The sequence below is a fragment of the Bactrocera latifrons genome, unplaced genomic scaffold, assembly GCF_001853355.1.
Source record: "Bactrocera latifrons isolate USDA-ARS-PBARC rearing strain unplaced genomic scaffold, ASM185335v1 scaffold_31, whole genome shotgun sequence".
NCBI lineage: Eukaryota > Metazoa > Arthropoda > Insecta > Diptera > Tephritidae > Bactrocera > Bactrocera latifrons.
In genome coordinates this window covers 122017-140349 of record NW_017536741.1, presented here as the reverse complement: position 1 = coordinate 140349, position 18333 = coordinate 122017, and the positions used below count along the sequence as shown (strand labels likewise).

The following is an 18333-nucleotide window of genomic DNA, read 5'->3' as shown; positions in this document are numbered from 1 at the left end:
AAATCAGCGACGGCGCGCACATTTTAGTTAGTCTCTACTTTGGCTTTATTGTTATAATTATTTCTTTTCCATTCTTTTGAACACACAGCACTTATATTGTATATTTGTGTTAGGTTTGTTTGCCGCAAAGCGTACCTTACTCGCAGAGTTTCAGTTTCAAACTAAAGTCTGCTCAAGCAAACGAGAATCTATAAGATAAGCAAGCACACGCACGCACTCAGATACTCACTCAATGTTTTTGCTGCTTTTATGGCAACTTTGCAAAGCTGCCTGCTGCCTGCTSCCTTCGCACGGTTACACACACAGATTCGCTTAAAACACGTCATTATTTGCCCCAGTTCTCCACATGCGCCCTTCACAGCACACAACTTTTTGCCATTCTCGCAATGTAATTGTTTTGGCGCTCGCAGCTCTCTCACGCATACATTGCTATTTTCTAACAGCTTTACAAATCATCAAAAAGTTTATTGCTGAGCTTTGCGACGTGTGCGGAGCTTTAAAGTTAAATTTAACCGTTTTAGTCCATTTTGTTTATTTCATGAACGCCTGGGTATATACTTCAGCAGCTAGAAGCTTTGCAGTTATTAACGGCATTTTGCAGTTTCAAATTTCACATAAAAGCTACTGGAATTAAAGTTTACGACTGAAATAGAAAGAAAATAACAAAAAAATACAAATTAAAGTTGTGAAAGTAAAGACTAATGTAATAACTGAAGGAACTATCAGTAACAGCTGAATGCACCGTTTTCTCTAGGAACTAGCGCAAACTGATAGATACTTCAGAAGTTAATCAATAATTGTGGCATTCAGCGTCAGGCGTTAAGAGTGCATACACCTAACCTCTTCACAAGTTTCAAATAAGTTCAACATAACGAACCAAACTGGTATTTTTGGTAAACTATTAAAGATACTTGCCTTTTATAGTCCGRAGCAGAACGTAGAAAATATATTTTGATTGTTGATATTCATTTTACAACTGTGATGTGATGTGGGGAGATATGATGTGCATTTTCACGCAACGTGCTTGCTTGCAAGCCTACAAAAGTGCTTCATCCGCAGCGTAGCAACTCTCCCAACCCACGCCTTATTCAAATTGTTCAAATATACACAATTGTTGTTGTTTTATTTTACATAAACTTTTTTTGGCTTTATTTCATTTCTGTCTATTTTGCTTTTGTATTACCATATGTATTGGATTGCATATATGCATGTCAATTATTACTTTGAAATCGTTTTTTACTTTCGAAATGCTGAGTTACTTATTCGTGTGTGGAAATGCAACGCTCAGTGGCGTGTTTGTATTTTAACTACTTGTCAATTTTTGGTGTGCCGCATAAGTGTGTATGTTCATATGAATCTTGATAGTCTTTGTATATCGTCTTGAATATGTTTTCTTTATTTTGCAGTTATTCCTTCTCCTTCTTATTCTTTGCATTAAGTAGATTTCGCATGTATGTATGTATGTATATACAACACTTTATTATTACTAAATTATCAATTAAATGTCAATTGTAAAAAATCATCGCTTCTTGTTTGCATTTTTCGTTATTCCCTTATTCTGTATTTGTTTAAATTAAAAACTTATTACATTACTTAGATTTTAAGCGTGTTTAGTGGTGTTACATACACATATATCTATTATAAACAAGGATGTGACAAAGTTTTTAGTTTAATACAACTTCTTTTGTGSCTTTTGTAGTTTTTATCGCTCAGAATAAAATCATACATGTAGTACATACAACAATACACATAGTACGCCGTGGGTTCACAAACAAAGGTGGGTTCCTGCAAGGAAACAAAGTGGGTAAGCAGCTGAGAAGCCTTTGTACACACTTGCTGAGCTGAATTTTTTAATCAGTATAACATAGAAGTCCGTATTCACCACAACTATAATATCCAGAACAAAAACGACTCTTTCGATTTTCGGCTCGCGTCCCCACCCGCCTTTGAGGTTATCAACTTAGTCACATACGGAAGTATTTACTGGTATTACTACTCAACACTTACATACATTCTTTATATGCTGCTTTTCACAGCTTTCATTTCGAATGATTTACTTCGCTGTGCTTATGTAAACTACATTTATTTAAACTTACTCACTAGTTTGGTTTCCTTTACTCGCAACTGTATTGCCATACAATGCACACTTTTTTGCACAAATCCATGTGTTTGTATGTAGTGCATTTACTATGGCCTATATTTTGTATTTGTATATGTGGAAACTCTAAAACAATTTTACTATTTGCAGACTTGTTGTCAACTGATTGATGTTTGAAGCGTGCAGAAGTGCGCTGCATTTTCGAAATTTTAAGCTGACGCCGTGGGAGAGGTTTCGAATGCTTTCGAAAATACGGACATTGCTTAAACTAGCCCAGCGGCTGTATGAAAGTCAAAATATGGAAATCAATATTTTTAATAACATAGCAAATATTTCAGCTTCATAGCACAATCCATCACAATGGGCTGGAAGACACGCTCTACTATGTCAAAGTACGGTATATAGAATATCGCATTATCTTAGAAAACAAATGTAAATTGAAAGTTATTATAGGTCTCTAGTGCAACCACTTAAGTAAAAACGGTTTTTTTATACTGCTGTGTCTCTCACTAAAACCACAACTTTGAAATTTTTTCGATTTCTCTAATTTCCAGTAAATAAAATGTGTTTATAACTGTAAAAAAGACATAGCTACAGCTATGAGCGCTCACTTTCGCGTATAATCTGCAAGTATTCGTTTTATCATAATTTTTAGTGTTACTGTACTTACTCACTACTTATTTGAAGAAGTTTCGAATCTACGAATTTACGCTTTCAAATATTTCGGCCAAATTCTTATGCTCACCTTCGCTGCGTCGATCTAATCGCGTGTACATATGTACTTATATATTAACAATTATTTTTAGTACTTTTTTAGTTTTAATCTCTTACAATTCATGAATGTTTTTATTCGTTCATTTCATTGGTTTTATTCACGTTTGATATATTGTATTATTATCAGAGTATGCATATTATATAATAGTAATAGTAACATTTAGAAAGCAGTTCTCTTCTGGTATGTAATCGAATTTGTGTTTAGTTTTTGTTGTTTTTCATTGTTTTTCTATATTTTTGCTTTACAAATTGTTTAGTTAATTGCTATGTAGTACATATAATATTAATGAATGGTCGCATGAATGCACTTAAATCGCACTATAACTATGTATGTATGTATATATGTATATATATGTATAAGTATACGTTATAAATAATTCACACAGAACGGTGTGTACGTGCAAAAGAAATAAAAATGCATTTAAGTAATAGAAATTAAAACATATACTTAACATATGTATGTATATGTTAACATATGCGTATGTGTGTGTATAAAAAAATCTAATACAAAATTTGGCGGTGTCATTACATTACAAACAATGCGCTCATTTTTATGTTTTATGTGTTGTTCCTTTCAAACGCATATATATCATACATAATTGGGTTAATAGAATCCAAGTTTGCAGTTTTTGATGTTCGCAGCCGGACTAAAAACGCGTTTGGCTACAAAATGGAAARTTATCTTACAGTTGCTGCGAATATGATAAGGAACTATAGAATTTGAGAATATGAATGCGGCGGTTTATAAAGATAATTACATAGAAAATAATACATATTGGCAAATTTTGTACGAGAGACTTGCTTGATTTACCACCTGAAGACAACTTACGAAGTATGCCGTTTAGCCAAAATAAAGCACAAGAAATATACACATTCAACTAAGTCTATGTATGTATGTGGATAATTATACTATTTGTTCAAATTTGTTTTTTAATAGTAAAACTATGTCTATAGTAAATGTAATATAAATACAGCGAACATCGTATGATCAGTTTGAACATATTTTTTCCTCAAATTTTGTATATATTATTTGTAGATTCATGGAGCGAGCAACGATATATTACACTTAAATGTTTTTTTTTTTTGTATGTATGTATTAATTTTTTTTATCTAATACGAATTTTTAATAAATTTATAGTASGAAGATTCAACTTCGAGAGATATTTTCGAAATATGAAACGTTTGCTTGCATTCACCTACACAAAGCGACATTAACATGTACCACGTGGATGGCCCACGTGCTGTTTGAACGCGTTGCGTTGTGTTGCGTTTTGATAACGTACTATTTGCTTCGCGAAGAAGGGTTTTTCGMGATACTTAGTACAATGCGTACATACTTCGGTATGTAAATGAACACGAAAACGCCGGCAATTTGAGTAAGTGTGTGTGTTTTGGGATATCATTTTCACTGTTATTTTGGTATTATTTACTACTACATTAAATTTTGTATTTATTTAAAAATTTTCAATACGTATTCAGTTCATTGTTTATTCGTTACTTGTTAATATGGTTGTGTTGTTATGATCCTTTAGATTAGCACCAGCCGTGCTACATAACTTGTTGATATCCGAAGCTATATATTTAGCTTGAGTAATGTGTGTTATTTTTATCTTAGCTTTTATGTATAATTATGGAAGTAAGTATTCCGTTTTCCATTTAAACGTTTGTAGATAATATATATATATATATATATATATATATATATATATAAAAGAATGTTTGTTGTTGTTTGCAAACTTCAGTTTGTTGCTAAATTAAAACAAATAGGTCCACAAAGGATTCCAATACATTCCACCCATCCAACTACTTCACTTTATCACCGAAAAATATATTTTTGATCACCGTTCGGCGGCTGCTAAAGCTGCTCGCACCAGCCTGTTGCCGATCTTATCTTCGATTGAATTCGGATTTTATAACTGCAAAATTTCAATGTTATATATGTTATTATATATATTTACGGTGAAAGTGAGTGAAAAGCTGATGTGTGTATCAGGACTAACCTTCTATAATTTCTTGTTTGACCTTTTGTATCTCAGAGCGAATCTCTTTCAGTATATCAGCCTTTAAAGTGTCCAACTCAGTGCTTGATAAAGCCAATGACAGACCATCGCCATTAACCTGCTGTACAAAAAGAAATGCCACATTAAATACAAAATTTTCAATAGTACCGAATGTTATGCCGAGGAATGTTACAGACCTTAAGTATCGTCTCCTCGCTAGCGCTACCGAATCGCTTGCGCATCGGTCGTGGTGACTCGCTACCACTGTTCGATGTATTGTTGGAAGAGGCATTGCAATTCGAATTCGATGATGAAGAGCACAGTTTGTGTGGCAAAGTGTTTGACTTTTCCCAGGGACGTTGTTTTACTTCCGGTTCGACTTCGGGCTGAAATAGCGCATCGGAAATGCATACATTTTCTTCAGTAGAAACGAAAACGATAGACGATTTACCTCTTTCTTTTCGGCCTGTGCACGTCGTCGTGCCAATGTTTTAGCCATTTCATCCATCATGGAAGCCATACCAGTGGAGCTTCGACCGATTGTGCCATAGTTACCGCTGCCGCCGCTAGAGGTGCTGCTACCGCTATTTTCGGTAGGTGCCGTCGTTGGCTGGAAATTAATTGGCCATTGGGATTTTACGATTACGTTTAATGCAGATCAATATAAATTACCTTATTCTTCTTCAGCTTGGCTTGTTGCAACTGAGCCGCCAATGATCCCATAAGATCGGCTTGTGGATCGTCCTTTTTCGATGATGGAGCGCCTCCCGCGGGGGGCGGAGGTGGTGGTGGTGGCGCCGCAGCTGCTGCCGGCGGTGGTGGCGGTGCAGCTGGTGCTTGTGGTGCGCTACGATTAACGTTTGCCGGTGGCGGCATCGGTGCTGGAGGTACACTGCTACCGCCCATCATAGGCGGAGCTGGGGCACCCAAGCCTCCGAATGGAGGTGGTGGTGGCGGTGGCGGTGCTGCAGCAGCACCAGCAGCAGCAGCAACACCTACGCCACCACCATTCTGCAGTACACCACTTGGAGCTTGTTGTGGTGGCTGCTGMATCTGAATTGGTTGTCCACCATATACACTACTACTCGAGCTAACGGATGTAGGCAGCGCTGGCTGCGATTGCGAAGAAGAAACATAAATTGGACCGCCGCCACCGCCGCCGCCACCGATACCGTTCTGATGTGGTGGCGGCATTGGTGGCTGAGGCGCTCCTGGTATGCATTGTGGCGGCGGCTGTTGCTGTTGTGAATATTGATGCAGATTAAGATTCGGATTAGAATTAGATAACATAAAGTGGCTGGGCTGGTACTGTGATGATGACGAATGATGTTGTGGTTGGTTACAATGGTTGGTGGTAGTTGGTGTGATAAGAATTATGGCAAGTCAGGCAATACAGGCATTACAGATAGGCGGACGGGCGGACAGGCAGCAGGAGTTTATTGTTTGGATGTTTTCAATATTTATGTACATTTAGATTTGTTTTTTGKTTGTTTTTGCAATTATCGATTTTTCCGATCGAAGGCCAATTTTTAATGGATTCCAAAGTTGTATAAAAGGATCAAGTTTAAACCAAAATTACAACAGAATTTCAAAGTATGTAAAGCACACAAATTTCAGATGAAATGAAAGAGAAAATTAAAGCATAAATAAACGATCACAAAAACGAATAGTCTTCTGTTGAGACTACGCTCTTAAATACGCATACACCAAAGACAACTGAGCGTTTACCTACGAAAGACATACCTGTGATTGTGGCGGATAGCCGGCGTTGACCAGCTGTTGTGCAGAATAAACGTGCGAGGCCTGTGGAGCCTGTTGCATCTGCTGAGGTGCGTGGTACTGCGGCTGACCTGGAACAGGTGGAATATGCGTCTGTTGCTGTAAACCATTGGGCTGGCCCGCCTGACCATAGGGCGGCTGTGGCTGCTGCTGCGGTATTGTCATCTGCTGTGGTTGCGGAGCCGCTGGAGCGCTAAGGGAATTTCTTTAGTGGTGAAATGGATTTTTTCGGATAGGCGAATTCGATAAGGAAGATTTTGATTTTGATGTGATTTGGTGTGACAATTAAGTGAGGGAATTTAAAAAGTGATAGATGGCAGGTTTAGGGTTAGTTAGTAACGAATTCAATTGAAGAAGAAAAGAAATTGTTATGACAATTTAAGTAAACAGAGTGCATGTTGAATTCAGAAAGAGAAGTGGGTTAGTGAGGAGGCGATGACAAAAGTCATTAGTGAATTTTATAGATCGGGTGCAGAAAATAGACAAACAAAACAAGATAAGTAAAAAAAATGTTAACCAAACTTATTAAAAAAGGAAAAAATGTTTTATAAGAATATGTAAATTAAATGAATATATTAAATAAGGGTTTTTAAACCTGGACTAATCGTAAAAAATGGAGAATAACCTAGCTGGGTATTCTAACCAGTACTTCTCATAGCATCACCAGATAATCTTAACTAATCGACAAACTTTAAATATAAAATAACATATAAAATAGTGACTTTTATTTTACCAAATAAAGAAACTTGGCATGATTGTTTGATGGTGTGATAACTCCTACTTAATGCTTGCTCTACTCCTATGAATATATCAACATTTCTGTTGAAACTTTTCAAATCTTATAATTTCTCCATTTTCACTAGTCCAACAACATGAGATCACTCTACGTATTAATATGATTATTTACCTGCTGGTGCGATGATGTCCCTGCGGAGTCGGTGGGCTTTGTGGTATATTGTTTTGATTGGCCTGTGAAGTTGGAGTTTGTGCGGAAGGTGTGATTTGTCCAGTAATTTGTTGTTGTTGTCGCAAAATCGCCGCATCTTCACTTGTCATCGTACGATAGCCCATATCCTCCTCAAAACCATTCCCGTTTGTGGGTAAGCCGCCCATACCCATTGCACCGCCCATAACCGGGTTGTTGGCCAAACGACCACTGAGCACCTGATAAACATACAAACATCAGCCAATTTGAGAATTAACAATCATGTGCTCAAATCAATTAAAATTACTCACATCCAACGCATGAACCATAGCTCGAGCAAAGGCCTCCGCATCATGTTGAGAGGAAAAGTTCAAGCCGTAAACAAACTTGGAATCGCGCCATTGATGAAATGTTGGTGTGGCTTGATTATATTTGAGACCCTTCAGTATGGAACAATTGATAACGACCTCGTGATCCTGCAATTTGCGTCCAACAATGCGGAATGTATTATTCTGTTGATGATGGTAGATCTGCACTTTGCTGAGGCCGGCCGAGGTGCCCGACGGCAACCAGCGCTTCAGGTTGTCATCGTAAACCATGACGGAGGCKCGGGCGCCAATAATGCTTTGCTCACTGCTGAAACAAAACATGAAAAGAGTGGCRCAAACATGAGATAAGTGGGAAAATCACATATTATAAAATACATTGCATCAAATGTCAGCAACTTGAATGAGTTTAACAGGAAATTACAAAGTAAGAAACTTTTTGCAATTGCATTCTTCAATTCTTATATGTATGCATGTGTATGTGTTACATTCACACATGGATCGGATATTTGAAATAAATCTAGAAGCATTGGTAAGGAAAGTGTAACGCAAAACCTAYGACAACGCTTTCTGCTTGACAAACACACTCTAACACATGGTGTGCGACTTTTGACTGTCATTCTTTCACACAACTCTCCACACAGTTCAAGTGGACCTTACATATTAACATTTCTGTGGATGAATCACTTCTAATGAAAACAAGAAAACGCTCAGTTTGACAATGTTGTAGTGGCAAAAAAATTGCGATTAGGTAGCGGAAAGAACCGCCAGCAATAAAACTGGAAAAGCAAGTCAACCATATACACATGCATATATGTACATATGTATACTTATATGCTGACTGCTCAAGCGCTTTTAACAATTTTTATAGAGCAAGTTGACTTGTATTGAGTAAATCGTTTAACCCGGTTGATTTTAAAGAGTTCACTTTTTCAAGATTGTGATTTATTCTCACTCATTGTCACATATAATAACCGGGTAAAGTTTTGAAAAAAAAACGACTGTAAACACATATGTAATTCGTTTAGGGATTAACACTACCAGAAATAAAAAAATATTGACTTAATGACTTAGAAAAAATCCGCACATGTGTGAGTTTGTTTACACAAGTCCATGCCGACATCCATACATAACCATAAACAAGTTATGCCAAAGGCGCAGTCAATAAGGGTGTACGCTACAAACAATAGCACATTGACTATGTAGCAAACAAAATTCAGACAAATAAAGCATTGTTTCACAAAAACCGAGTTGCGATTCTTTAAAGGAGCAATATGAAAAATATCACAAGTTTAAAGCACCAACGAAATCCGTACACCTCTAAAAAARCCAACACTTTACTTGTGCGGTTTTACTTTGAACAAATTTGTGTAGCGACAATCAGCAGTCCGGCAAACCGACTGCACTCCTACATTTCGCCTAAACGACCCGGTCTTACCAAAATGAAAACGAAAAAACTGCAATGGCTMAAAACAAGAGTCAACACAAAAGGCGGTCGAGTTGATGTGTTCACTTCAAAAAAAGGCGAACACGACAAAAAACAGTTACCAAACGACCAAAACGCAAAGAATATGTAAGAGGCAASAAGGAAAAGGAAGGAAAAGAAAAGGCTTGAAAACCAGTCGCCGTGCGCAAATAACTTTGTGAACATATGGCAGACTAGTTGCAGTATGGACTGCGTTACTATGTATCCAGCAAGTTGTGTGCTAAACGCGACTTTTATGCAACGACAGATTATGCGTTTGTCATTGCGTCTTCTGACATTGACAACAACAAATGATGATGATGATAATGCGCCGATGACAAAAACGTACTGCGGCCTTTTGTGTGCACATGTGCATACGTGGGTACGTACGAGAGACACATAACTCAGTAGGTGTTACGTGTAATGAAAGTGAACTTCTTACCCCGTTGGACAGGTTGTTGTTGTTGGGCAAAAAGCACAAGATTAGCAACTTGGAGCATTTGAGTCAAAAGTGAAAACTTTATATGTATGCATGCGTCAATCCATACATACGTACATACATATATATGTATGTGTGTATGACAGAGGCGAGCAAGTCTTTGCGCCCCAGAACTGTATTTGCATGTTTACATGTTGGCTAGATTACAAATTAGTTGCAAGCATTTACATACATATRAACATACATATAATATATGTATTATAGTTATAGGTTCCATAAGTCCGCATAAATTGGAAAATTGCAAGTGAAATTTGCGAGGTACCCGAGCGTTGCAAGTAATTTACAGCTCTAATTGGCGTTGCACTTGCAGCAATATGCAACATGCACAAATGTATGTATATACACACATAAATATAAGTATTCATAGTTGAAACATATAGTTTTGGTTATCTGCACACAAATCATGCGTTGATTGGCGGTTGCTGATTGAAACTTAATTGCGCAAAATTGAGCGATATTTAAGGCGTTGCGCTACCAATTCAAGCAGATCAAGGTTATGCGTGAGACATCTGTGTGGCTGCAAACACTCGCTTCTATGCACGTATTGCGGCTGCGAACTTCTCGCTCAAGCAACTAAAAAGCGACTGGAAAACGATTAAATAAGAAAAAAAATATATATATAAATAAAAAAAATAAAAATTATGTGAAACTTAAGCGTTTATAAAACATCGCGAATAAAAGTGTCCGCCAGAGCGTAGATAAAAATTTTATGCTTTAATATATTATGTGTCTTGTGTTATGGTTTTCAGGGCAATGTCTGCGAGTGTGCWGAAGATTGCATCTGCCCCGGGAGTGGATAAGGCGAGCACAGCACAGCGCGCGCATATTGAGGCCATGACTCACGGGGATTCGATACRGTGGTCGAATGTAGAATACAATAAGAAGAAGGAAGTAAGTAAATGAAAATAAGAAATCAAGTTCTCGGTGGACACGTACGAGTATAAGAAAACGATTAGAACAATAAATATGCGAGGAAAAGCAAACGGGCATTCAACTGTAGCAGGAGCCTAACTGGTCAATAAACTCTAACTGCAAGTCCAAAATAAAACAAATATCCTCAGCATTGTAGTACTTAGTTTTTAGAAAGAGTAAGAAATATATAAGGGATTATCCCTTCAATTCGATTGTATATCAGGCAAATGTGTTTACGACACATAAACGCTTGGCGAATTTGCTTGACAGTCAAATCAGCTATAATAAATCTATAAATGTCCCCCTAATTTAAAGGAACTATATATTCGAGTAGAATCAATTTAGAGTTCCCTGCATACGAGTATCACTTGCAGTAATTGGCCATCGGCACTCTTACGTACATATATCCAGCGTTGGCTGTTGTTGGCCAATTACTAATTAAATTCGCTTTGACCGAATTATGACGCGTTGTCTGCGGATGAAAATGCTGATTATGTTGAGCTTTTTGTTGCTGCATTTGCATTTGCTGTTGTTGTTGGCTATATTCATGCAATTGTTGCAGTGCGCCGATCTCATAGCCGTCATAATCATCATCGGCGTTGTTTTCAACCCCCGCTGACCTGTCGCTCCTCACGCAAATGGACGGCATCGAGTGCGTGTGTTGTAATTTGCGTGTATTGTTGAACGACAGAGTGGAACAGCGCTGCGACGTGGACGAGGGCGGTGACGAATCCAAATATCTAGCATTGATCTCAGTTTCCACAATGGGCAATGAACCAAAGCCAACCATTCTGCCGTCACTGTCCATCATAAAATCGTTATCTTTATCCAAATCGTGTCCATCAATGCCACCAGCTGCTAAGTATGAACGCGGTGCCGGACGATGGGCATTGTAGTTGTAGTCTAGCGAACGCGCACCACCACCGCCCTCATTTGCATTGTTGACAATTTGCGGTGCCTCATAAATGGGTGATGTTGCTGTTTGTGTTGTTGCGGCCATAGGCAATTGCAGTACTAGTTTATGATGCTCATAGAATGTGGTTGTTGCTGCGGCCGCGGCAGTTGCAGAGGCTGACGCTGAATTGGATTGCTGTAGCAATTGGTGCTGCCGATGGCGGTGGAAGTGCGGGTGTCGATGATCGAGCATATTAAGCTGTTGCAGCTCCTGTATTGAATAGTAGTAATGGGAATCGTCTGGCTGATAAAGACGCGCGATGGCGGGATTGCTCGCGGACAGTGAAGATGCTGAGGAGGGCGTGTGCGAGGGTGGTGGCGGGAAGAATGATTCATCTACATTACTGGCAGCTGTGGCATTGCCTGCCGACAGAGCTACTTCGGAAGTAGAGTTTCTGTGTTTTCTGCGCATTGTTGCTGTGCTCACATCAATATCAGCTGGATTTTGTTGGGCCTGTTGTTGTGCGGGACCAYTTTGATACGCGAGTATTATTGGGCCATGCTGCGATTTATTGATATATATATCAGCATCGATGCAGTCCTCGTTATCATTTTTGTTGCTGGGTTTTTTGCTTTTAAATGATGCTTTGGCGTAAAGCTTTTTCATGGTTGTAGAGACCACACAATCACTACCCACTCAAACTAATTTGCTTTGGCGTTCGATTGTACTTTGAGATTTCGTAAATAAATTTCAACTACTTGGTAACATTTCCACAAAAATCTGTATATTAACCACAACTATTTAACGATGTTTTTTATTTTCAGCCATATGTTCTTCAAACCGTTTAAAATGTATAATTTTCTTATTTCATTTGATTACATTCGGAATGCACTCGTCATTGCATAATCGCAAAATTCATTGAATATACAGTTCACTTATATTTTGTATTCCACTTGAGCGAATTTCTGTTTAAAAATCTAACAAAMGCCGCTTATTACTTGTCGGAACTCCGTATAAGCCAGAAATCGCTGGTCAAATATGTATTAAACATATATAGTTTGTATGCCGCGTACGATTGCTGAAATTTCACAATCGACTAAATAATAGACAAACCACGGCGACCAGTCAATATCTGTTGAAATTGTAACAAATAGCTTGCACTAGACAACGAAGCGCGCTCGCCGAACGCGATCACAACCAGACTTGATTAACAACTAAGGCCCGCGCACTGAATGTCGAATATACTCATAGAGAYTCGAGGCTAAGATTGAGACTGCGCTGGCTAAGCCAGATATCTAACTGAACACCATCCGACCGGCCTCCGCTCGCAGCGCTGATCAATTAACTCTCGAGAACCAACGCTACCACTACGGTATGCGGTTTGGGAGCGCGATAATCCACAGAGAGACAGYGCGACATGTATCAACATACTATATACACCATACATACAAGCACATGTACAATTATGGGCATATCTTTCAGATGCCGACCAACAGTAATCATATTTAATGTTGTCTTCCGCATAGAATAGTAAGTGCACATACAAACAAAAACACAAAACGCAACGAGCAATAAAAAGGTGTTAACGGAGGGGTGAACGGACATATTGATTGAACCGACATCAACTTGAATGAACAAACTTAGCAGTACAACTCAGCAAGCGAAGCCGCAGTTGGCGAAGAGAACAAGTAAACAAGTAAACAAGCGAACAATAATCACTAAGACACTCAGCGGTAAGAGATGGTCAGATTGTCTATCTGCTGCTAGAGATTGCCAAGAGCAAATTGCCAGCCACCGGCCGATAGAGTCAATAAAATTATTAATTTAAAAATCTTTTTCATCAAGAACTGGCGAAGTGTTCAGCGAAAGATATGAGTGAATGCATACAAATATGAGAAGAGTAAGGCATTTTTCAAATGGAAGCGCTTTCGAGACGCCAGCGCAAAACGGCATGTCTACTGCAARCGATGGGACGCACAATGCCTTCTTGATAACCACACAAGTATGCCCGCAAACGTACACATGTACACATGGAAGACTATATAAGTGAATGGAAACTAAGAGATACGCTATCAACGCCTGCGTTGCAATATGTGGCACATTGCATGTGGTTCAAATAGATGAATATCAAGTGGAAGTGCCAAGCAGAGAACTTTCTACGGATAAACGAATATAAATGAAGTAGAATTAGGAGTAATTAAAAACCGTGCGCGCATGCTGTTCCCGCCAATCACTCTTGGTGCAAAGGTACTCAGTCCAAAATATGATTAAAGAAATACGCGTCGATAAAAAATAATTAAGAAGTGAATAAAGCCAAGAATGWGCTGAAGCAACGTTTCCTACATTTGCTGATGTTGTTCTCACAGAATGGCCACTTGCTGGCTCATCGTTAAACACTGTTACGTTGTTGAGTGTCGAGCGTTGCACAGCGATTTCCCAAATGAAGCCGTGTATCTTCCGTTACAAATTACAATTTTTTTAGGTCAAAGTAAAGTTTTTCAATTATGTTTTCACTAAAAATTATATCTACAAACACTTAATTAGAAATCAATGTGATTGAAGTCTAATGGAGCTTCGCTCGATTTTTTAGGCTTAGAAGTCCAGCGATTGGATGGGAAATTCAATATATTGTCGCCGTAACAGAAATTTCAATAAAATTTCGTCGCTGAAATAATAGTATACTTTGKATCCATGGAAATTCAACGGCGAATCTTCGAGAAAACAATTTAAATAATATAATATATGTAAATACTTTACGCAGGGTATAAAACCCAATCGGCTGCGGTTTGTTGGGTGACTAATCTCGAAATGCGGCTTTTTATTATATCGCAACTTTTGTATATATGTCTCGGATCGAGCTTTACAAGGAAATTCGCATTGTTTTATTAGTTTCACTTATCGCCTTATGAAACCAAATATGTCGGCGGCTGGAACCTTCACTAACTGTAGAAAATAATCGTATAAATTGTATGCATCATGGAGGGTCTTTGCTTATCATCATTATATGCAAAGTCCGTTGCTTTTACTTTATTTTAGCAAAACTTAGCGATATTCACATTTTCGCGCTATGATTCGTTTGCTTTTGGTGTTCATTTAACATCCACCTCCCCATWCCCCCATCCAAAAAAATGTAAGCACACCTACATACATGAGGTATGTATGTATTTCCCTCTAAACACTAACTCTAATGGTCGACTACTCTAGTAGAAGACATCTCAAGCGACGCAGAACCTCTGGTCCATAAATACAACCGCATTGCCCAGAACAGTACATTGTTTCTTCAGTGTCAATCCASCGCAAAATTTTTGTATGATCTATTATGACTATACATGAATAGACCAGATGAATGGAGTGAATAAAATGAAAATTTGGTCCAGCAGAATAAACCGAAAAATTGCCTAATTAAATCTTGATTTTCTAAAACACAGTAGTTGAAAGGAGCATTGATATTGGAAAGGCGTCCGACAATGAAAAGCGTTATGGCGCGACGGCGATTGGATGACAGACCAGCAAATCGACCATCTACCCCGCAGAGCAAGCCATTCGCCCGCGCTCACGGCAAACAATACGCCGATGACGAATTACATTGGCGCCAATGATTTGCTGGATGTCCTGGCAGGATATGGAAAACAAGGCGTAACAACTGAGAAAAAGCCGTGTAAACAAACGGAGAGGCGACATGAAAAAATGAGCAAAATATAACCAAAGTTATACTTGCATGTCCGAGTGACAGACGACGGGTGAGAACATAAACACAAACAGAAGAAAACGCAAAAGAAGTTGATGATTATGCAGAGTTTCCACGATAATTCACTCTGTGGAACACACATTCTGCGCCTTTGGCAACAATTCCCATTGTTTGTGTTAGTAAATTTGTGAATTTGCTTATGGGGTCGAGAGGGCGGCTGTCTAAGGAACCAAAACATAAATGGTACACCACACCCACATGTGCTGGGGTGTAAATGAGACTGAACAGGCACAGCATAATTTCTGGCTTCGTAAAATCTAAAAAGGAAATGGGGGAAGAGGCAGGGCTTACTTACAGACTTCACAAAGCCCGAATTGCATTACAGTATCTTTACATAAATAAAAAAATAAATAGAGAAAGCAAATGGTGTACTGTTCCAAGCTCATTTTTAAAGCTTCAAATAAAAAGAGCAAAATTAGAACTTTTCTCTCAATAAATTTAAGTAACATTTAACATAAATTCAATTCACGGTTTGAAACTGGAAACCGCTTAAAGTCAGTCAAGGTTATAAATGCATTTGCTTTGTATATGTGTATGTACATTTGCGTCAACATATTATTTATGCACTAAATCAATAGTTCTTAATTCGATTGCGTTGACCTCATAATCTTTTCAAGTTACTTCCGCTGCAATCGAGGAAGGAAAAGAGGGTTAAAAACTATAGAACGTTATTTTAACGTTAACAATCAACATTCAGGAACACTAAGTGATACGCCTGAGAACTGGCAAAGGGGGGGAATAGAACACTCGCCAGAAAGCATTGAATACAAATGAAAATTGTTGAATTGAAGTTCGATGGAAAGCCAAATAACATTTATATTTAAATGAAGAGAAATGTATTTCTCAAGCCTTTAGAAGCGATTCACGAAATCCATTTGCACAAGTTTTAATTTTGCTTTCGTGCTGGATGGCAGCAAACTCAAGTGGCTACTTTACATCAATTAACGCGTTTAGCTCCAACAAGACGACGCAATGGCTTTTAAGAGGTGCAAAACCAAGTTAGAGTAGGCAATTCATTAGAGTAAGAGCACAAGACGCGAAAACAGCTTAGGCCCGAACCTGAGCATGATTGTTGAAGATGTTTTTTCAGTGACCAAGTGGAGCGCGACGRAGTATGGAGCACTGCTTCACAGGATTGGAATTGAAATTGCGATTTTACCACAAGACATCACACACAGCTTCCTAAAAACTACACCGTGGAARTTGAGTTCCAAGTGTCTCCCCACAAACTACACAGGAGAACACAGAATTTGAATACCAAGTACCGCCAACGAATACAAAATAAAACATTTACGTATACTCCAGCACACACACTGTATGCGGTGCACAAGAGGCGCTAGGTGACCGTATTTGTGTTTTCGTAGCATACTACAAGGGGCAAAAATTAAAGACGAATTCACAGCATTCCAACATACATATGTAAGTATATGATAGATATATCACTATTTTTAACCGTATATTTGTAAGTKATGTAATAAAAGCGGCACTAGGTTTCAAATTTCTGAACACAATAAACAACAGTCCTCGCTGAAACCTCGCAAATTCTAATATTGTTGAAAACTTAATGCACTTTTTAAAATATTCCCSGTAAGCAGATTCACACTCACTCTTCGTGTTGACACATATTTCCCATGATGCTGGCGCTGCCACAAACAGCAGTTGCTCCTGTCTGTCCGTAAATTCCATAKACTCTTCGGAACTCTCGGCGTTCGCTTCCAAACACGTGTTTCAACCGACCGCATGCACGTCCTTCGAGTGCTAGATCCTGCGGCAAATAGACACATCAACGCGTAACAGGCGCTGTGTTGTCGACTTATGCCGACTGCCTGCCTGGCCCATCTTGCACCGCATGTAGCGCACCTCCCATGATTYGYAGAAGGGAAGGAACAGGCGCTACGAAGGAGTACATATGTATCTAATTGTTTGACGCCTCATCATCATCAACAGCACATCAACAGCACCACTGTCAACAGTTGTATATATGTATGTGCATGTACGTATGCACTCATGTGTGTGTTGTGCGCACCAGCAGTAAAGTCTGTACTCGGTGGAGGTGGCAAAAGCCCAGTGGACATGTGGCACACCCATGTTGAAGTTGGTAATCGTGATAGGCGCGTTTGCGACTTCTCTAGCTGTGTCGCCATTCCATTTTCCGCCATTTATGAAAAATGAGATAATGCAAACATCACCAACAACGCAAAAAACCACACAACGACAATACAGACAATATAGAYACGACAGACACTAAGTCAAAATGAAGTCACATCGCATGTGACATGGTGCCATAAGTATTGCCATACTGCCACAGTGCCACATTTAAATACTATGACYGTACCGCTTGCCATGTGCCGTTCACCTATCGGGTGTACGCTTTTCACCAGGTTGAGCTTTAAGTGAATTAAGCGGTTTTGTTGCCGCTTCCCGGTAGCTACATAGGTGACTGAACGCATGTAGCTGGGTGAGGTCTTCATAGCACAATGGATATATGAATTGTGGCAAGATGTTGACATATTTTCTAGGTGTAAAGCTCAAAGCAGACATACTAGTACAAAGTATAACCTCAAAATAAAACTCACAATTATTTCTCTAAACTTTGTAAGCCGCTRCTTCTATGAAGTAGTATGTGTAGACAACAAGTTAATTGAAACGTCCTTGAATAGTTTTAAGCAACAACAATCACGGTTACGATCACCACAATTTSAAAGTGATTTTTCCCTCTCTCTTTCCACCATTTCGTCTTTTCTATAATTCCGCTATTCTAATGTCTCGCGATATTGCTGATTTGTAAACAAGCGCAATTGACGACAGATAGTCGAAGCGAGCACACGCTAATACAACAACAAATCAMAAAATAGTACGAAATTGTAGTAATACGAACAAACGCACGGACGGACGAAYGGACCATCGCTAAT

The 18333-nt window shown here is 38.7% G+C and overlaps 2 protein-coding genes across 10 annotated transcripts in view; both read right to left on the bottom strand.

Moving 5' to 3' along the window:
- Positions 1-153, bottom strand: part of LOC108970805 — a 28037-nt gene extending 27884 nt beyond the window's left edge. For all 4 annotated transcript variants that reach the window (XM_018936415.1, XM_018936416.1, XM_018936427.1 and 1 more), the window contains exon 1: positions 136-153. The gene's annotated coding sequence lies outside the window, so the exon portion shown is untranslated. The remainder of the gene's footprint in view (positions 1-135) is intronic.
- A 2718-nt stretch (positions 154-2871) lies between these two features.
- Positions 2872-12862, bottom strand: LOC108970813 (protein enabled). Of its 6 annotated transcripts, none has more exons than XM_018936447.1 (9): positions 11180-12862; positions 7888-8212; positions 7559-7815; positions 6616-6844; positions 5545-6180; positions 5324-5482; positions 5070-5258; positions 4873-4993; positions 2872-4788 (listed from the first exon to the last, which is right to left on the bottom strand). In XM_018936447.1, the coding sequence occupies exons 1-9, from the start codon at positions 12337-12339 to the stop codon at positions 4760-4762; spliced, it is 3105 nt and encodes a 1034-aa protein (XP_018791992.1). In that variant the 5' UTR covers positions 12340-12862; the 3' UTR covers positions 2872-4759. The 6 variants fall into 6 exon arrangements, with proteins under 6 accessions (XP_018791992.1, XP_018791989.1, XP_018791993.1 ...); XM_018936444.1 differs by having other exon boundaries at positions 6616-6856; positions 11180-12861; XM_018936448.1 differs by having other exon boundaries at positions 5545-6111; positions 6616-6856; positions 11180-12861.
- Positions 12863-18333: the final 5471 nt, after the last annotated feature.